A 22,297-nucleotide genomic window follows, 5' to 3' on the forward strand; every position below is an offset into this window, starting at 1 on the left:
CAAGGAGCTTAGTGGGCACCGGAGACTTAGCTGTGGAATGAAAAGAGGAGAGAGTGGAAAGGAAAGAAAAGGGGACAGGGAAGAGAAGGAGAAGAAAGAAGAAGGGATATGGAGAAGGACAGAGAGTGAGAAATAAACCCTATTACAGATAGGACCCTGTATCAGCTGTCTGAGCCATCCATAACTAATGCAGAAGGAAGGCTGTTTTTCTTTCCACAGAGGGTAGCAGGCATGGTGTGCAGGGCCAGGTTACAACTTAAGAGAGCTCTCAGCTCTCTCTTTGATAACATCCTCTCCCTCCCCAGGTATGGAAGTTCTCCTCTGACCTCCTCTCCCTTATCCCAAGTCTAAAGCACCAGACAGGGTGAGACAGTGGCCAGGGATGAGTGGAAGAACACATGGGGTAGGAGAGAATCTAGACATCAATTCTAAATCAGGAAAGTAAGTGGGGCAGACTCCGTAGTCCTCTGCCCCCTTTCTACTGATGTTAAATCTGAGGTCAGGTTACATGAACCAAGGTCACAAAATAAGGCAACGTTGATGTTAGGGAAAGAATCTTGATCTCTAAATGATTGGTTATGATCATTCAGCAACAGCCAACCACACAACCACTGATGAAGACACCTAGAGTTCAGTTGCACAAGCCAGCTTTACCTCTCACTGAAGGTAGAAAAGGAGCACTTGGAAATTGGTGGGGTCACATGCGCTGCTGACAGGAATGTAAATTAGTTTACATCTTCTGAACATGGGTTGAAATTATCTACTAAAAGCTGAGCATACGCACTCTATTACCCAGCAATTTCATTCCTAGGTATATTTCCAAACCAGTAAGTGCCTTTGTGCAGAAAAAAAGGGACAAAAATATCCAAAGCAGACAAAAACAAAAAGTGATATAAATGCCCATTAACAGCAAAATGGATAAATAAATTTATATGATGAAATACCACTCAGCAATGAAAAATGTGATGAGTTGCGGTTACATGCAGTAATATGTATTAATGTCATAACACACATAAATGAATATATATTGTATGATTCCACCATTTATTTGAGGATCAAAAGAAGGCAAAACCAACCCATGGTTATGGAGGACAGAATGTTGATTACTTTTGGGGGAAATATTGGCTGGCAGGGGCCATGAAGAACCTTTCTGGGATACTGGTCACATTTTATAACTCAATTTGGGTGGCAGCTGCACAGCTGTATAAAATTTAACTGGACATTGGGCTTTGTATAATATAATGAATGTATGCCACAGTTTATAGAAGGTAACAAATGGAAAACAACAGCGAGTGGCATAGTACAGGTATAAGTGTTCTTTTACTTTGGGGATTAAGTGAGGTAAAAATGAGGAAAGTTGAAGAAAACAGACTTTCTAAACCAAAGAAAAAAAATTAAAACTTTTTTTAAAGTGTGAAATTTCTTTACAAAAAGAGAAAATTTCTTTAAGGATAAGGAGATATGAGTCAGTCATGTTTAGTTAAATTCTTCCAATTGTTGGAATTGTTTCAGAAAAACATGTCTTACTTTTATCATTTAAGCCACAGGTCAGTAATCTTTTTTTTTTTTTTTTGGTAAAGTATTTTCAGCACTATAGGCCATATGGTTTCTATTACAGCTACTCAACTCTACCTTTGTAGCACAAAAACAGCCATAGACAATACATAATACAAGAATAAGTATGGTTGTGTTCCAATAAAACTTTATTTATAAAAAACAGGTAATGGACCAAGTGGACCATAGTTTGTAGAATTCTGATTTAACCAATCAAAACATGAAACATGAAATAACTTTTTATATTTATGTAAAAGAGATGTCATGTTATAACTTTTAAAATAGCAAAAAGAACCATAATGCCTAATGCTGCTAGATTGCAGTAAATTGACCCACTATTACTAGTACTTTAGATGGAAACAAAACTTTTTTTTTCTTTGAGACAGGGTCTTATTCTGTCACCTGTGCTGAAGCACAGTGGAAGGAACACCACTCTCTGCAGCCTCGACCTCCCAAGCTCAAGTGATCCTCCCACCTCAGTCTCCAAGGTAGCTGGGACCACAGGTGCATGCCACTATGCCCAGATAATGTTTTTATTTTTTGTAGAGATGAGGTCTCACCATGTTGCCCAGGCTGGTATTGAACTCCTGGGCTCAAGCAATCCCCCCACCTTTGCCTCCCAAAATTGCTGGGATTACAGCTAAGAGTCACTGTACCCAAAGGAAACAAAACTTTTGGGCATCAATATGACACTATATTTCAAGACTCCTAGAAATCTTTAGAACAATTGACCCTTTAAAAGCTTATTGCAAATAGTTCAAAAGAAAACAGGCATGAAGATATTTCTTCCGTCCTTATCTATACTAGCAAAATACCAAAATGTTTAGCATTTGGAAAATAGTGTAATGATTTCTGATTTAATAAAGATGATGATACTTTTATGCAAACAATTAAAATAATTGTGAAAGCAGATAATGTATTTACATAAGAATGTTTAAAACATAATAATAAATGAAAATCATAGAATATAAAAGTGTATATAACTAATAATTATAATTATTTAAAGAAATGTGTCTGCAAGTAACAGGGATCAGAAGATAATATATAAATTAAAAACAATTATGTTAAGGTAGTAGATTGGGGTGATTATATGTACAGTCAGCCCTTTCTGTATTTGTGAATTCACATGATCACAGATTGGAAATATTTGGGGGAAAAATGTTGTCTGTGACAAACCCTATACAGACTTATTTTTCTTGTCATTGTTTCCTAAACCATTTAGTAAATTAGAGATAAGTTGAAATATAAGAAAAGATGTACATAGATTATATTCAAATACTACACTGTTTTTTTATCAGGAACTTGAACATCCTCAGATTTTGGTATATGTAGGAGGCCCTCAAACCAATCCTTCACGATACTTAGGGACAACTGTATATATAATATATTGCCTTTCCAAATGAAAGTGTTTAAAAAATATAGACTGAGAGGGATTTGGGGCCACTGTTTATCCATCCCATAAATCTTGCACGAGCCTATGTGACATCAATGTTTGACTTACCAGCAAGCCATTCATTATGTCTTATTTCCACTTTGATGATTCTCTTGACATTTGACTTTCCCTGGTTTGAGCAATTCACTGCTTGTCAGGCATGGGCCTGGCAGGCTGACCTTGTACTAATCCTGGTGTTGGACTGATAACAGACACAGAGATTCTGAATCTCAACAGGCCTGTTAGGGAATTCACTGCAAATTTACGCAGATGAAATCCCCTGGAGTTTTAACACTGAGGAAGAGTCAATGGCTCTCCAGGATATTTATGGATTTCATCTGTTTTTTAAGTACTGTTCCATTATTATTCCAAATATGTCTCTAGTTAAAATTAGGAGGGAAATAAACAAGTCTAATTTGTATGGTACCATGTGGTCACAGGCCAAAGGAGAGGCAGTTAAGTACTTTACTGCTAATCTATGCTTAGAATTGACATATTTCTTCTTTGAAAACGTTGCATTTCTGAATAAATGGTTTGCCCTAGACACAGTTTTTAGGTTATAGGAGAGTAAAAGTAACTTAGCTGTTGAGGCATCAGAATGGTTAATTATCACCCACTTCTGATGTCTATATCATCAGAATGTATTATCTTTGTGTATACATAAGGTTTATGTGCATGCAAAAGTCATCCACATATATGGGAGTAATAAAATCCATATAAAAAATTAGACTCAATCAATTGTCTTTAGCTGCACTTTCCCTGTAGTTCCAAATGAGACCCGATCTACATGCATAAAGAATCTGTAGAGCCATCATGTCCAAATCTAGTTTCAGATCGAATTTAATCGGTAGAAGTGTTGGCTCAGTCTTTGTCTAAATGTGGGGTTTTCAGTTTTGCCTACTTTATTTTTAACACTGTTATTATAGTCAATAAATGAAAATGAAATCTTGGGAAGCAATAAAGGCTTTCATGTCTATTTCAATCCTTCCTGAATGAGGAAGCTTAACGTTAAAGCCTATCTGACTACGTCTTCCATTCATAGCCTACCCTCATATCTCCTGTGTTCTTCATTATGGTTGTTGTGTGGACTGATGCTTAGAAGTGCCAAACCATTTATGCCTCTGGTTTTCACAATCACCTAGGTCTCTATGTAAACCCAATTAGGAGCCATGAGAGAAAGAGAATGAATAAAACACAGGGCAAAGATTCAATATCTTAGACTCCAACTGAGTGATTGGATAGACACTGATATTTGTACTCAACATCTGTCAGTCAAAGGATATGATGTTTCTAAATGCTAAATGTTGTTACTTTAAAGAGTGATTCTTAAACTGTGTGGATGGAGCTGAAGACCATTATTCTCAGCAAAAGCAAACTAACACAGGAACAGAAAACCAGATATCACATGTTCTCACTTTGAAGTAGGAGCTGAATGATGAGAACACATGGATATATAGAAGGGAGCAACACACACTGCGGCCTACTAGAGGATGGAGGATAGGAGGAGGGAGATGATCAGGAAAAATAAACAATGGGTACTAGGCTTAATACCTGGGTAATGAAATAATCTGTACAACAAACCCCCATGACACAAGTTTACTTATGTAGCAAACCTGCACATGTAACCCTGTGCATCCTGTGTGGTGGCTTATGCCCGTAATCCCAGCACTTTGGGAAGCCAAGGTGGGCAGATCACCTGAGGTCAGGAGTTCAAGACCAGCCAGGTCAACATGGCGAAACCCAGTCTCTACTAAAAATAAAAAAATTAGCCGGGCAGTGGTGGGTGTCTGTAATTCCAGCTATTCAGGAGACTGAGGCAGGAGAATCACTTGAACCCAGGAGGCAGAGGTTGCAGTAAGCCAAGATCACGCCACTGTATTCTAGCATGGGTGACAAGAGTGAAACTCTGTCTCAAAAAAAAAAAATTACATGTAAAGGGAGCAAACGGGAGCACGTGCCGCTTTAAGAATTTTTACTTAAAAGTTATAAAATATTATAATATTCTGTACAGATTCAATTTAGAACAAAACATGAAAAGTATAAATTTCAAAAAAAAAAAAACAAAACACCTTATTGTGTATTAGAATCATCCAGAAAGTATGCAGAAATATCCCACAGGAGGTGAAAATTAGGTGTCTGTATTTTCAATTGGCTCTGCAAGTGATTCTATTGGATGCAAAAATGTCAAAAGCATCTCCATATGCAAGGGCAATAGAGCAGGAGTGTTTAATCATTTTTATATCCCACCACCTGGAGTTTAAAAGCTGCTCAGTTGTTCTTTGTAGAATCAACGACTAGAAGGGAGAATGAATGAATGAACAAATAGGTGAATAAATGGGAAGGGGGTTGTCAATGGCACCCAGTTCTTCCTAACTTGATTAGAAAGTTAGTAATTTACAGACTAGCCCAGCTCATCCCCAACTGTGATTTCTGCCTTTGAAGTCTCAATTTGATTAAAACACGTTTAGCAAGGAACAATAACTTTCTGAAATTCTGGGGATTATGCAGCTCCGAGAAGCTCTGTGGGGAACAAGCAATTCCAGCAACCAAGAGAGGTCTTTGTGAACCTGGAGAGGTTGCTTTGCAAGGCTGTATCGAGGCCAAACATCTGACTTCTCTTAATTACATTTTGTCCTTGTTTCATTCCTTCTCATCTCTTGCTTCTGGGTCCTTAGTTTTCCCCAAACTGGCAGGGTTGAATAATCTAAAAAATTAGGCTGGGTCTGCTCCCATGGTGCTGGGGCCTGAGGCATGGACAAATTTCCTTCATCATAAAACAATGGAAGAAAAGTGTACGTCACTTTGTCTCCCACCCTAAACTTCTATCGCCAAATGATTTTGCCCAGTGCCATCTGCAGGGGAATGGTGCTGTTTCATTAGTAAAAGAGAAGAGTGCAGACTCTGGGGTCTGATCTACCTGCATTTAAATCACAGCCTTTCCCCTTTCTGGATGAGAAAACCTGTCTTCCAAGCTGTCTATGAGGGTTTATAGCAGCTAAAGAAGTAATATCATGTAAAGGTTAAAGCAAAGACCATGGAACCCTCCTGCGTAGTTACCAATTGTACCAATCTCAGATCTGCCACTTAGCTTGGTAATTCTGGACACCTTACTTAACTGACCCGTGACTCAGTTTCCTCATATGTAAATAGGGATTAATAATTATAGCTCCATGCCATTTAGTGATTGTGAGAAGCAAATGAAATTAATATAAAGACTAAACTCTGACCATTTTCTTCTCTTGCCCAAAGCCCTATCTAATGGATCTGAAGAGTCACACCCTTCAAACAATATCATGAGAGGGGTTTTATTCCATGCTATATAACATGGCTTACTTTCCAATTTGACTCTGGCAGAACATCACATGACAGATAAAGAAGGAGGTAAAAATATTTTACCCCCAAATACGTTTCTTTGCCATATTTTTAAATGGCTTGCAAAACCATTCTTGTTGAGGAAAATTGCACCTGTAAATATTCTCTACTAACATAACAAGATCTTTCCCCATTCCAGGCCTTCCCAGTCTTGAAGAGATTTTCTGAGAGTCTAGCATCTTTTAGAGGTCTGAATAGAAAACATCTTTTAGAGGTCTGAATAGAAAACACTTCAGGCACATAAGAACCCTGGTCTCCACAACCCCTTCTCTTAACCCAGAAACTCCTTTCTCTTCATTCTAGGCCTTTAGATAATATTTAACTCTTTCAACCAATTGCAAATCAGAGAATCTTTGGACTTTAACTCTACCTTTTACTTGCGCCTTCCCAGCCAGCCCACTTCAAGTGGTCCCACCCTATCAGACTGCACCAATGCATATCTCACATGTATTGATTGACGTCTTTTGCCTCCCTAAAATGTGTAAAACCAGCCTGTAGCCCAACCACCTTGGGCACATGTTCTCATTCTCAGGACCTCCTGGGGTTGGGGGGTTGCTGTGTCATGGGTAATGGCCCTCACATTGGGCTCAGAGAGATCTCTTCAAATATTTTACAAAGTTTGACTGTTTTTATAGATAAATACATACAAGAACTGAGCACTGAGATTATTTTGTGACATGCAGTTATCCTTGTCATAAGTGTTACTTATTATGATAAATATCTGTAACAATCATGGTAGCTGTTGAACTACTTCCACGTGGAGAAATGAAAAACAGTCTCATCCTCTCAAACGAGGTTTTCAGATGCTCTGCAATTCCTTTCCTTCCATTCTTATTTTGCATTTATCTCTTTAATTGGGCTGAGGCTGCTGGTTGTAATGGATGTTGTTGAGTCATCTCAGGACATGGGGACCTATGTCAGGAAGAACTGCTGGCAGGGAAGCCATCAAAAGGCAGATTAGACATCTCTGAGGCAGAAGTGAGTCACCGGTGGTTTGTGCCTTGTATCAACACACTGGAGCTGAGGAGAAGCAGTGGATGGCTCTGAGACATCTTCAGTTTCATCTGCAACATGGCTAATTCCCTGTTCAATAAAACCAACCTGCTCTGTGGATTCACAGGCTAAACATTGCCTAAACTATCACTTAGCCAACATCTCTAACCTCTCCCACTCCTTCTTTCTTTGCCTCTCTCTCACTTTACTGCTCCCATTTTTTCTATCCCCTCCTTTCTCCCATCTTTCTTTACTTTTTGAATCTGTTCTTTTCTCTTCTATTTTGTTTTTTTTTTGAGATGAAATCTTATTCTGTTTTAGCAGGGATGGAGTATTGTCATGTAGCACAGGCTGGTCTCAAACTCCTGACCTCAAGTGATCTGCTTGACTTGGCCTCCCAAAGTGCTGGGATTAGAGCCATAAGTCACTATACCTGACCTTCTTTCCTCTTCTTTATCCTTTACCATGTCTTCTTCCTCTTCTTTTTTCCCCTCTAATTTCTCCTTCATGTATCTCTGTCCCTTTTTCCTTCCCCACCCTACTTGCCTTTCTTTCTTCCTTTTCTCATTTTAATCTTTTCCCTTCTCTTAAGAGAATTGGACAACTAACTTTAAGTCTTCTTTGCCCTCCCACCCCCCGTTTTTTGAGACAGAGTTTCACTCTTGTCACCCAGGCTGGAATGCAGTGGTGCAATCTTGGCTTACTGCAATCTCCACCGCCTGGGTTCAAGCGATTCTCCTGTCTCAGCCACCTGAGTAGCTGGAATTACAGGCACCCACTACCATGCCTGGCTAATTTTTGTATTTTTAAAAGAGACCAGGGTTCACCATGTTGGCCAGGCTGGTCTTGAACTCCTGACTTCAGGTGATCTACCTGCCTCAGCTTCCCAAAGTGCTGGGATTACAGGTGTGAGCCACAGCACCCAGCCTTCTCTGCCCTTCTTATCTGTTTCTATATAGCCTACACTAGGCACCATCAAACTTGTTCTGTAAAGGGCCGGATAATAAACATTTTGGGCTTAGCAGCCCTTATGGTTTTGGTTGCAGTGACTGGACTCTACATGTGATTGGGTTTCAATAAAACTTTATTTTCAAAACCAGGTAGTAACTGGGATTGTGTCATGGGTTTTGATAAATGCTGAGGGAAACACTCTTTCTCTTGGTCACCCTCTTCATCATAAACCAGCAGAATAAAGCAAAGATTTCAGCCCCATGTTCCTAATTGTTAGGCCCCTGAAGATAATAGTCCCTGGCCACTCTCTCCCAGGTTCTTGATTAAAGAGATTGAATCCCATATTCCAGAACCCTCCCTAGATCTGTTGGACATGGAAGAACCGTGAGTTCTGATTTACATCGCTGACTATTATGTGGGCACATCTGAATTCCTGTCTGAGGTTAGAGAATTTGGAAAACAAATCTTGGTTGGTAAGATATATCTCTCTCTCTCTCACACACACACACACACACACACACACACACACACACACACACAGAGAGAGAGAGAGAGAGAGAGAAATAAATGAAGAAGGATGCTTTTGACTGTTTCAATTCTTAGGACTGCAGCAGCAAGTTTAGCAAAAGACACAATAAGAGCTTGATTTAGTTTGGTAAAGTGTCTGGCTAAGACAAAACTTTGCAATGATCACTCCTGGTTGTTGGGGTTTTAGAATTCTCTATTTGTGCTAATGACATTGCAATGAACAAAACCACATCAGTGAAGCACAGCAGAAATCAAGGGTGAAAGAACACAGCTTTATTTCACAAGCTCTTCCTTGGGGAAGGGATCAGAGCTGGAGTTTGGAAGAGGTTTGCATGGAAGTAAGTGGGGTCTGTGAACAGGACTGGTTTGTTAAAGAAAGACATCAACCAAGGGTATGTGCCCAGGAACATTATGGACATGAAACTTGCCTACTGTTCCTCCATTAGTATGCAGTCTTGCTGAAATAAACAAAACACGTGTTTTGGAGTCCACATTGCTACTCTTGTCTTGCCTCTACTGGGCTACAGGGAAGGAGGGGGTCCTGGGAGACAGCACGGCTCATTCTACTGGAGGCTTTTATGAGTTGGACAGGGCTGGTGACCAACATGCCTGGAGATACCCCAACTGTCCTCTATGACTCTTACTCCACCTGCAGAGGTCAAGTCTTTCCAAAAGACACAGAACAAAAGATCATCACTTGTTTTGTGTTCCCTTAGTTTTGTTTTTGATATATAATTTGTCTAGGAGGCTGAAAATCTGGGTTTGAACCCCACCTCTGCACTCCCTCACCATGAATCCTTAGATGAGGTCACATCCCCTCTCTGGCTTCAGTTTCCCTTTTACTGGACTAAGTAGCAATTTGTGATCCACTACAGCTGTAAAAACCAGGCAATATATAATTCTGTTGGTTATGCCTCATATTGCATATATTACATATATGCATATATATGCCTCATATACACATTACATATATTGCATTAAAGAGCTTAAGTAATACAGGGATATTTGACTATTATAATATACAAATAAGACAGTGGAGGAATTTGCCTCTATCTTATAGTGAATACAGTGTTAAGAGGCTTGGGAAGAATGTTCTATTGGGCAGTGATTCAGTGATTACCTCCTTGCATCTCTCTCTAGAGGTATCTAGTGTCCTTTCTATAGAAAGTGAAGTCCCAGGCTGGGAGTGGTGGCTCATGTCTGTTATCACAGCACTTTGGAAGGCTGAGGCAGACAGATCATGAGGTCAGGAGTTCAAGATCAGCCTAACCAAGATGGTGAAACCCTGTCTACTAAAAAAATACAAAAGAAATTAGCCAGGTGTGGTGCTGCACTCCTCCTGTAATCCCAGCTACTTGGGAGGCTGAGGCAGGAGAATTGCTTGAACCCAGAGGCGGAGGTTGCAGTGAGCCGAGAGAGTGTGCCATTGCACTCTAGCCTGGTGACAAAGTGATGAGACTCTGCCTCAAAAAAAAAAAAAAAAAAAAAAGAAAGAAAGAAAATGAGGTCCCTTTCATTAGAGAAGATATTAAATTGATGACATAAGTCTTGCAAAAGTATATCTGTAGTATTTTCTAATTTATTCATTTGTTCATTCATTAAACAAATTTTGTGTATGCACATGTTGTATGCCAAACTCCAATGAGTCTTGCAGTAAGGGAATGGCAACAAGGATGGACATGGATAGTGTATGCCCTTGAGGAACTTATAATGCTGTGCACTCAAGTGGGCCAGAGGACATGGAGAGGCCACAATGGCATCTAATGGGTGCCAGGCACGGGGCCAGCTTCTTTATATTCATTTTCATATTTAATCCTTAATTCTGATTTCAAAATGAGAAAAGTGAGACTCTAAGAAATTAATTTATCCCAGTTCATGCCACTAGGAAACTAGAACCTTCATCTTACTTATTTTACTTCTCTTGCTTTGCTAAATGCCACAAGCATGGAGAAAACAGAGTTCACAGGCAGGGTATCTAGCTTAGAGGGTTTTCTGGGAGTCTTCACAGAGGGAGCACAGAGGCTGAAGGATGGATGAGATGTCAAATCAGGAAATGGGGTTAGGAAAAGAGGGAAGAAGGAATTCCATTTTTATAGGGTGTTGCATGCAGCAATCCCTATAAAAAAAATTCAAATGGTGAAAATTTGGATGCTGTAGAAAGTTGAATGGGAAAAATATTCAGGGGAAAAGGGCATTCGAGGATTTCCCCAACCCACAATGCCATACCATTCCTAAGCCAGCCCTAAGAAGATGGGCTGTGAAGGCCTATCAGTGATATGGCATCTTCAGAATGGATGCTCATGTGGTCATCACCGTCTGAGCTGTGGGACTGTACAGCTCTATCCTAGACTCGGATGTCAGCCCAAAGATATTAAGCTGGGAAGTCGATCAAGGGCAGTGTTGAGCATATCAGCAACCCATTCAATGGCCCAGAGCAATTTATGAGAATTCTAATTAGATACAAGGACTTCTGTAACTACACAAACACTCTCTAGTCTGCCTGGAAGCATGGGGTCTCCTGCCTTCAGAAGCTATCCTGTATGCTTCAGTGCAAGAGCAGTCAACAAAAAAAGGACTCAGGATGCCAGCACTGACCCACTCAGAGGGACAAAGTGGGCTTCTTCATTAACTTCCCTTCCAAGGTTCCCCCTCTCCAAGATCTGTGGGCACCATTATGCTGAATGGTGCTTTAAAGCCCTAGAGTACATTGCAACAAGGTTCCTTATTAACATGAGAGCAGGATTTATGGTACTCTCCAATCTGTTAACAATCTAGATGAATCTTTAAAATGATTGCTGGCAAGAGTTGCAGTACAAAAGCAACAGAGAGAACCTGATGAACTAAAATTGTGTGTGTGTGTGTGTGTGTGTGTGTGTGTGTGTGTGTATCTGTATCTTTCAAATATTTAACATAGGATTATATGTCCAAAGATGATGTAACTAGGGCCACTCACTAGTTTTAAAACTTAGAGAATCCAGGCAAACTTGGTTGAGTTGGTCATTCTATTAATGTAACTTTTTTTTGGAGACAAGGTCTTACTCTGTGACCCAGGCTGGAGTGCAGTGGCATGATCATGGCTCACTGCAGCCTCAAACTCCTGGGCTCAAACAATCTTCCTGCCTCAGCCTCATGAGTAGGTGGGCCTTCAGGCATGTACCACCATGCCCAGCTAATTAAATTTTTTTTTTTTTTTGTAGAGATGAGTTTTTGCTATGCTGCCTGGGCTGATCTTGAACTCCTGGATTCAAGCGATCCTCCCACCTCAGGCTCCTGAGTAGTTAGGATTACAGGCGTGAGCCATTGCACCTAGCTTAATATAATACCAATGCAAGAGATATATGTGCCATAGTTTTCAAATATTTCACATGTGATATTATATATACCTAAATACGATATAGGTGCAATTGAATATACCATATACATAATTTAAAAAATATATGATAAATATATACATTTAATTTCATGTGTTAAAGGAACTCAGACTAGATGTCAGGGATGAGTAATGTATATTGGAGTTTAAAAATAAATCTATGACTGTTAAAACTGAGCAAAATACAAAGAAGAAGATTAAATGCTTCTCAATGCTAAAAAGTATTACTTATAGCTAAGCTGACCTGGCCGCCTACAACCCAGGTTTCTCCCTGCAGCTTAGTGGAAAAATGATCAGAATTGGAATCAGATGAACTAGAGCCAATTGTTACCTCTAGAAAAGTCTGAACTGGGTGTTGTCCATGGGTTGGCACCATCAGCATCACCTGGGAGCTTGTTAGAAATGTTGGGTCTCAGACTCACCCACTGAAACAGAGTCTTTGTTTCAGCAAGATCTCCAGGTGATTCTTCCTCATGTTAAAGTAGAAGAATCTCTGCTGCAGTTCACTTGACCCAATTGAGCCTCATTTTTCCTGCTCTGTGCAATGGAGATAATAAGAACTATGCCAGAGTATTAAAGGAAGGCTTACTAGGATATTATATGTGACGTGCTTGGCATAGTGCTGAACCATAGATGGGAGGCCCCAAAACAATTGTTTCTTTCCTTTTTCTCTGCATCACTTGTGACTGAATAATAAAATTAAGCATTCTTGTTTTCCTCACTATCTTTTATTCTGGCCTCTAGATATCAGAAGGGTTTGACCTTTATGATCTTCCTTCTGCTTCTTCAAATCCCATACATATACCTATGTAACAATGCTGCAAGATCTACACATGTACCCTAGAACTTAAAGTAAAATAAACATAAAATAAATAATTTAAAAATCGCAAAATGCATGAGATAGATGGGACCTGAGATTCCCTGTTCATCTTTACTTTAAAGCCAGAAATGCCTTTTTTTTTTTTTTTTTTTTTAGACTGAGTCTCACTCTATTGCTCAGGCTGGAGTACAGTGGCACAATCTCAGCCCACTGCAACATCCACCCCCCCAAGATTCAAGCAATTCTCATGCTTCAGCCTCCCAAGTAAACTGTGATTACAGGTGCCTGCCACCACACCTGGCTAATTTTTGTATTTTTAGTAGAGACAGAATTTCACCATGTTGGCCAGGCTGGTCTCGAACTCCTGACCTCAAGTGATCCACCCACTTGAGGCCACTCTGTCGGCCTCTCAAAGTGCTGGGATTACAGGCATGAGCCACTGTGCCTGGCCCCAGAAATGCCATTACTTAAGTCCAAGTCTTACCTAGTCTTCAGGTTCTCACTCAAGTGTCACCTTTTAGAGACCAAGAAGAATCTAGGTACTCAATTAAGAGTTGCTGGTTGCTGGATGAATAAATGGCTGAGGCTTCTATGAACCCTGGCTCATTCTGTTCTTTGTCTAAATCTTGCCGCTCTCGTTTTCTTTATGAATCATTCTGTCCTTTATTCTTGTATTTAAGGGAACTAGTTATGTCTCATATTTACCTTTACCATTTTCTTATCTACCCAACACACCTAAGAAGAATATGTATGTATGTATACATATGTACATAATAATATATACAACATACATAACATATGCATGTATGTATATGTGTGTATATATGTATTTATGTCTACATATGTGTATATATACCATGTGAAACAAATTTATGTGAATTTCTAGACATGTTATGATTTTGGGATTAGATATTTTACATTTATACATTTGTCAACCTACTGGACTGTAGTAAGTTCACTGAGGAAAAGAAGAAAAAAAAACCATGACATCCTCTTCTTGGAACATCAGTGCCTACCAAGACATCTGTTTCTCAGTAAATGTTGGGTATCAATGCTGATCAATGTTAAAAAATACCCGTGAGCATTGTTACTCCACTACTGAGAGCCAAAGATGCCATGCTGCGCTCTATCGTTTTAGAAAGACCACAGACAATTAGATGGGAAAAGGGAGGCAATGTCTTGCTAGGATCCTGTGTATGCCTCCAGGCAGATGAGCAGCCCTTTTCCTAGGGAAATGCGTGGCAGGCTTCACGTAAGAGGTTCCCTCAATAACCAAACACTCCATTCAAAGGTTATATTTACACAGCTCATTAGGAAGATTTTTTTATACTTTTGACACTCATTAGACTCATAATCGTCCACTGAAGCTACTGCATAACAAGAGATAAACACTCCATTCTAGAGGATGAATAATTAGGTACTGCTCAGCGCTGCGCTCTTTACACGTCTAATTTTAGAGCATAATTAATCCTGTTGAAGCTGCATACGATAAGTGAAATATTTATGCAGCTGTGTTAATTCATGTATTTACTCCTAGAGAACATTCAGAATTGGTCATGGCTTTCCGGGAAGATATCTGAAGACACCCCCAGAGCAAATGGCATTTTCTCTCCCAAGTCTTTGCCTCCAGATGGCCTCTAGAGATTAAGCTGAAAAGACATATTTCTTAAACCCAACAGTCTGACCAGGAAGGCAATGAGCCAGAACAGAAAATATCTATGAGAACCTAGATGTTCTATAAGTATATGAACAAACCCCTGGCCTATCTAAATGCTTTTGCTGTTCATTTTTATTTGATGCAAAGAAGACCTTTTCTCTTTGGCACAACAAAAGTTCTTTCTGTGTTACTAACTCGACTATATTATTGCCAATGCAATACTAAAGAAGTTGTATTTGATACTAGAGTTATGCACAGGCAACTATGATGATGAGAAAGAGAAGGATGAAGAGGGGGAAGAGGGTTGTGGTGATGGCCATGATCATGGTGGTGACGATGGTCTTAATGAAGATGATGGCACTGGTCATGTTGATGATGATGATGATAATAATCATGATTGATGGTGATGATCATGGTGATGGTGGTGATGATGATGATGATAATGATAGTGATGATATCAGAGGCGTATGAATCACGGCAACTCCATCTTAAATAAGAGCTGGGTAAAATGAGGCTGAGACCTACTGGGCTGCATTCCCAGATGGTCAAGGCATTCTAAGTCACAGGATGAGATAAAAGACCAGCACAAGATACAGGTCATAACGACCTTGCTGATAAAACAGGTTGCAGTAAAGCTGGCCAAAATCCACCAAAACCAAGATGGCCATGAGAGTGACCTCTGGTCGTCCGCACTGCTACACTCCCACCAGCGCCATGACAGTTTACAAATACCATGGCAACATCAGGAAGCTACCCTCTATTGTCTAAAGAGGGGCACTTGTTTAGCATGTCATCAAGAAATAACCATAAAAATGGATAACCAGCAGCCCTTGAGGCTGCTCTATCTATGAAGCAGTCATTCTTTTATTCCTTTACTTTCTTAATGAACTTGCTTTGACTTCACTCCACGGATCTGCCCTGAATCCTTTCTTGTGCGAGATCCCAGAACCCTCTCTTGAGGTCTGGAGCAGGACCCCTTTTCTGTAACAATGATGGTGATGGCTAACGTTTATTGAACCACTTGTGTGTTCCAGGGTCTATGCTAAGTTATGTACTTTTTTTTTTTCTTGAAACGGAGTCTCACTCTGTTGCCAGGCTGGAGTGCAGTGGAGCGATCTCAGCTCACTGCAACCTCTACCTCCCGGGTTTAAGTGACTTCCTGCCTTAGCCTATCGATTAGCTGGGACTACAGGCATGCACCACCACGCTCGGCTAATATTTCTATTTTTTTTAGTAGAGATGGGGTTTCAACATGTTGGCCAGGATGGTCTCGATCTCTTGACCTCATGATCCGCCCGCTTTGGCCTACCAAAGTGCTGGGATTACAGGCATAAGCCAACGTGCCCAGCCTAAGCTAGGCACTTTACATGTATTTTCTCATTTCATCTTCACACCAACCTCATTAGATAAATATTTCTGTACCCTTTTATAGATGAGTAAACTGAGGCTAAGAAAGATCACTTCTTTCATAGAAATATTTTAAGTGGGACAGTAGACCTAGTTCAGATGTACACTAAATTACTCCTTCCTAAAGGATTTATAAATCTCAAGAGTTTAATTAGTCATCTTTGATAGATATCTTAGAGAATTAAATGTAGTAACAGTTGTCCCTAATTGGCTGCCTTCCAGAGTAATGTCCCTGAAGTAGAATCTTTGCCACTTACTAGCTAAGGGACTTGCCCTCTGAGATTCAGTTGCCTCCTCTGAAAAGTGGGAATAAGCAACATTTGACGTCATAAGGTTAGGAAGGTTACATTGAGGAACATATGTAATGCATCCAGTATGATAATTGATATATCCAAATCCCTAAATATGTTAGTTGTTTTACAATAGATGTTTTGAGAGTAACACCAATGGTAGGCGGGGCTAGAGTTAGAACTCACATATTTGACAGATGCCTATCACATTTAAAAGTTTACTGCCAAAAGAAATACATCTTAACATCAACCATTCGTCCATACACATATTTATTCATTCAACCCTTCATTGACCAATTACCTGCGAAGTTCAGCATTTTGTTGTGTAAATGCTGGAAATAAGACTCCTGTTTACCGAGTAGTTCACCCCTTGTACATCCTAGCCAGCCCTGTGATAGGCAAAACATTGGGCCCCAATTCTTCAGTGTACTCTCAGTGTTCACACCTTTGCCATAAAACTTCAAAACCTATCTCATGAAAGGCAGAGTATACCTGCAATCCCTTGACCATGAACTTGGCCACCTGACTTGATTTGGACTGAAGGATGTTAGCAGACATAAACGTGACCAAGCAGCAGCTTGAAATGTGCACATGCAGTTAGGTGTTCCTTTCTGTGCTTCTGACATAGCCAGTAAAAGAGCCTCCCTAGGTAGCTGCTACCCTTTCAGACTGAAACACAGAATAAACACATGTGGAGCAAAGGCCACACCGCTGATTCATGCGCTTCTAGCAGGAAGCAGAGGCACTATCCCCACCCCAGGCTGAGGCCCAGCTTGTCCACTCAACACGTGCTACCATAAGCAAAACAAATGCTTATTGTTTCATGCCTCTGAGATTTTGCAGCAAAAAGCTGACCAACACAGCCACAAATCATTATTACACAGCAGAGAACATGGCCAGTGATCTGAGAAAGGTATAAATGCCCTATGGGAAGTTCAAAGATTCAGATGTTCTTATTTGGGAGTTAAATATAAAACACATTTAAAATGCTTGATGGCACTGTGAGAATTTAGGGTTTAATTCTGTGAATAAAAAGAAGATAAGAAGCCACAAGGAATTAGGCGCTTCATTCAAATTCATATCAACCCTGTGCACTAACTAACCTCTGCCTATTTTGATATTGCATTTCACCATAGCAGTAACTAGATTTTTTTCTCCCACCTCTAGCCAGGCGTAGCACATTCTGTAACCATCTCTGAATATAGACTCCACCTATTTGAATGGGGCTTCTGCGCTATGGCCTGAGCCTTCCTATCCTCCTCATACTGAGCTCATTTTTGGTGTTAACCTGCTATCTGAGCTGACTTTTCTTTTCCTATTTCCTCAGTGTTAGCAATTAAAAGGAAACCAACCTGCCATTCCAAGCCATGGCCAGCCTCTAAAGGCCATGCCAGGAAACTCCAGGCTATAGTGAGATCGCCAGCTATAAAGTAGAAAGGGCAGACAGGAGGAAATGCTTCTGATGACACAGCTGGCCCAAGTGGCTGTGTAGTTGCACAAATGCCAAAATCTCATCAGAATGTAATACAGATTGCCTTTCCTTCATTTCTACATGGGATAAGAACATGAACTGCCATGTTGGTACAACATAACTCCACCCTGAGTCACCCTTGGTGAGTCTGAGAAAGAGTCTTTGACCTCAAAATGCATCAGGAATCCTTTCTCTGAAATGAGATGGGAATGATTACAGCCTAGTTATATAATTTTGTGCAGCTGGGTCTCTCAACCACAGCCTACCAACATGTGGAGTTGGATAATTCTGTGTTTTGTGATGTGGGGAGCTGTCCTGGGCCCTGTAAGGTGTTTTCCTGCATCTTCTATCCCCGGTCTCTACCCATCAGATCCCAGTAGCAAGCAGATTCCCAGTCATGATCACTGAATGTGTCTCCAGACATTGCCACATGTCACCTGAGGGACAAAATTGCCCTTCACCCTTTGAGAACCACTGCCCTAGAGAGAAGGCCTATGAATTCTCACTTAAGGCACCAGGACTTTCCTGGCTCCTTTTTCTAAACCTATTTAACTCTTTCCTAAATCCCCTGAGAGAGACTGTATCCTTAGAATACTTTTGTTTGTTAAATTTAGTTATCTAGAATTGCTTTCCATTATAAGCAACCTAAAGAACCATGGTTTCATGTGACAGGCACTCAGTAAATATTTTTAGGGAGCAAACTCATCATGCAAAGATCCATTGGGAAGTCCAAGAGCAAACACAGTGAGTGTAAGGGTTTCAAGTCCCCCTAAAGAAAGGGGTCACCCGGGGTCTTACCATCACCCACAAACTGAAGCAAGGCCAGGTCGATCTGCCTCTTCCAAGGAGAGCCTTTCTGAAGGGCAATTCCATAACCAGTTGTGGCAAAGATGTACCCACTCCCAATGGTCACCAGCTTGCAGCCTTCATCCCTCCCGGCCTTGTAATTCAAGACTGCAGCATCGTAGATGAAAGCGTCCAGCTTCCTGAAATGACAAGAAACCAGGGGGTCATAGGGGTGGACAGGTAACACCTCGGGGCCAGCTCCTGAGGCCTGATCCAGAAAGCATCACACACTTTATTTCATGCTGGCAATGATGACTCATGGCCTTTCCATCCCCTCGTCATAAAAGGATCTATTTTTAATGAGGAGATAAAAGCCAGAACCTTTTCTCTCCAACTTACAAGAGGCAGCTAAATAAAGACATGAAGGATTCATATACCCAAGTAAGTAAACAGTCGAGTTTGCTGGTTTGCTAAGTGTTTGTCCTTAGCACTCCCAATGATGGAGAACAGTGGCCTATTTAGAAAGGTTTGCATCAGAACAAAATAAACCACTAAGCGTCAGAAGAATTTGGTGGCAGTGTGTACGAAGGGGATAGGAACTAAATAGGAATGATATTTTTTCCTCCCAAAACAAATATGAGTGCTGCTTATTTATCATACAGAAATTATTGCAGAATTTTAAAAAAATCCAAATAATATAGAAAAGTATTAAAATATAATTTAAAAACTACCCATAATTCTATAACTCAGATGCAACTTTTGTTAACATGTTAGTGAGCAGCCTTCCACATTTTTTAATGAGTATGCACAAACACTCATACACACACACCAGAGATTGGCAAACTTTTTTCTATAAAGACAAGATAATAAATAGTTTAGGCTTTTTCTTATTGTGGGCCATGCAGTCTCTGTTGCAGCTATTAAATTCTACTGTTGTAGGGTGTTATGGCTGGACCATGTCCACTCCCAAAATTCATACTGAAGTAGGATGAACTCCTAATCCACTGTGGCTGCTGTCCTTATAAATAGGAGAAATCTGGACACAGACAGGCACACAGGGAGAACGACATATGAATACTGGAGTTATGCTGTTACAAGCCAAGGAACTACCAAAAGCCAGGAGAGAGGCCAGGAATAGATCCCTCCCTGGAGCCTTCAGCAGGAGCGTGGTCCTGCAGATGCCCTGCTTTTGGACATCCAGCTTTCAGAGCTGTGAGAAAGGCACACTGTTGTTTAAGTCACTCAGGTTGCATTCCTTTGTTATGGATGCCCTAGGAAACCAATACATAGCACCAAAGCAGCCACAGAGAATGTGTAAACAAATGAACTTTGCTCTGTTCCAAGAAAATGTTATTTAGAAAAACAGATTTGTCCATGGGCTGTAGTTTGCCAAACCTTGTTTTAAACCTGAAAATGTTATTATGCCACACAAACTATTTCACAAATAGCTTTCTTCTCTCATTCCATACCTAGGGAGTGCATTTCCATATCAATGAACATAGCACATTTAAATTCTTTCTTTCTTTATTTATTTTTATTGGGGTATAAAATATGTGCAATAAAATGCTTGATGACTTTTTATATATGTATACATTATTGAAGTCACTATGCAGTTCAAAATGTGGAATCATCATCACCTTAGAAATCCCGTGCACACCCCAGAAAACAAGCATCAGGTAATCTCTCCAATGGCACAACTGTGCCTAAATATTATTAGTTGTTGTTATTATTTTCAGATGGAGTCTTACTCGGTCACCCAGGCTGGAATGCAGTGATGCGAACTCAGCTCACTGCAACCTCCACCTCCAGGATTCAAATAATTCTTGTGCCTCAGCCTCCAAAATAGCTGGGATTACAGGCACCCCCAACCACTCCTGGCTAATTTTTATGTTTTTAGTAGAGATGGGGTTTCATCATGTTGGCCACGCTGTTCTCGAACTCCTGACCTCAAGTGATCCACCTACCTCAGCTTCCCAATGTGCTGGGATCACAGGCGCTACCTATTATTAGATCCCTATCAATGTGCCTGCATATTGTTTCTAAATGTTAAAGTTATTTAACAAGGCCGAAATGATCACTGTGGAATGCAGGGATGAATGTCTCAACTCTAAAATGGGTAAGAAAACTAAATCGGAGATGACTCAACTTCATGACACTTTCTCAACTTTATTGCCTTTCTTTCTTTAACAAGAAAACATAAAACAGTGAAGCAAAGAAAAATAAAAACGGCAAAGAGAGGATATGAAATGCTGCATCCTTTCAGAGACAGCTGCTGAAGGACTCCCTATGGGAACAAAACTGTGTGGTAGGTTTACAGCCGTGTTCTTCATTTTAATTTTTTTGTTTCTATAATGGTTTGAGGTGGTACAAAACTATAGGGCTTGTCTCATCCACAGAAACACTCTGAGGCTTTGATCTCAAGGGGGGCAGGATCAGAGATTTGGTTTTAAGCTCTGAGAGTATTTAAAGCGAACCAGATCCAGCAAAAGAAGAAAAGAACTGGGCATTGATAGGCAAGAGTGATGGCAACCTAGAGCCGTCATCTATAACCTAGAGCTTGGTTTGCTGACAGCAAGTCAGAAGGAACAGCCAGCAATACTGAGACCTGCAGAAATACAGGATGGAGAGTTATACAAGGTCAAAAGTAAATTGTGTATGTATCATGGGAGTAAGGTGTGTTACAGGAATACTGGAGTAGTAGGTAGAAGGGATCTGAATTCTAGTCTAGGCTAGAATGATGGTGTAAGCTCGGGAAAGTCACCTTCTTCTTTTGGATTTCTGGTTTCTCCTCTGTGAGAGGAGGTGGTCATTGTGGTCTTGCTGAGTTACTTGTTCAGCTGTGGCATTCTAAGATTCTGTGAGCCAATAGTCACCTTCTGTGGCTATTCATAAGGAAATTGAAACTCTGGATAACATATGTATCTTGAGGACTTAGGGCCATGGATAGTGTTGGTCTCTTGATGAAGCTGTGATGCTTGCAACGTCAATACTTCCAATATCTAAGTTGCCATGGAGATGTAGAACCTTGGTTTTGTCTAGACTTTCTAAGTCCCACCCAACTCTCGTCTCTCTATTCCTCAAAAAATAAACATAAACACACACACATGTACACATAGGCACATTCAAACATTAAGGCCTTCTGTTGGAATTCATGGGGTGAAACCTTGTCCCATCCTGCTAAGCCAGTGTGTACAAAGGTGCTGCTAGGCTGGAAATCTAAACATGTACGTAGCAACCGTATGAGAGTTGTCCAGAAGCAGTTTAAGTTGGCATTTTGTGGGCAGGCATAGACAGCTGATCAGTACTATATTTCAAGACAGGTCTTTTTGAGCTGAGCAACAAACAGCCATATGAGTACAAGGGAAAAAAAAGGAAGTTTTCTTTGGGAACAAAGTTTGTAAAAGCACAGTGCTAGAAAGTCACAGGACAGCCGCAAAAGATGTGGTTGATTCTGACAAAGCAATGACACATTGGCATGACTGGGGTGGGCTGGTGGTCATGCTCCCAGAGGTTTCTAGCCATGGAGGGGCACAGATGGGCAAGCCCCCCATGGTCTGACTGTCATCTTAGGGCCATGTCAGAACCAAAGTGATGACAACACAGAAAGGAAACCATAGGGCCACATGAACTGGTTTCTAGATTCTAGAGAGCTGAGGCCTACACACA

General features: G+C 40.5%; 1 protein-coding gene across 2 annotated transcripts in view; it reads right to left on the bottom strand.

Moving 5' to 3' along the window:
* Positions 1–22,297, bottom strand: part of GRIN2A (glutamate ionotropic receptor NMDA type subunit 2A) — a 441,129-nt gene that overhangs the window by 30,108 nt on the left and 388,724 nt on the right. For both annotated transcript variants that reach the window (XM_032258086.1, XM_032258087.1), the window contains one exon: positions 18,644–18,831. In XM_032258086.1, coding sequence (XP_032113977.1) covers positions 18,644–18,831 — 188 coding nt within the window. The remainder of the gene's footprint in view (positions 1–18,643; positions 18,832–22,297) is intronic.

This window comes from Sapajus apella, unplaced genomic scaffold (genome assembly GCF_009761245.1).
Source record: "Sapajus apella isolate SASKATOON/1434 unplaced genomic scaffold, GSC_monkey_1.0 scaffold99, whole genome shotgun sequence".
In the NCBI taxonomy this organism is placed as follows: domain Eukaryota; kingdom Metazoa; phylum Chordata; class Mammalia; order Primates; family Cebidae; genus Sapajus; species Sapajus apella.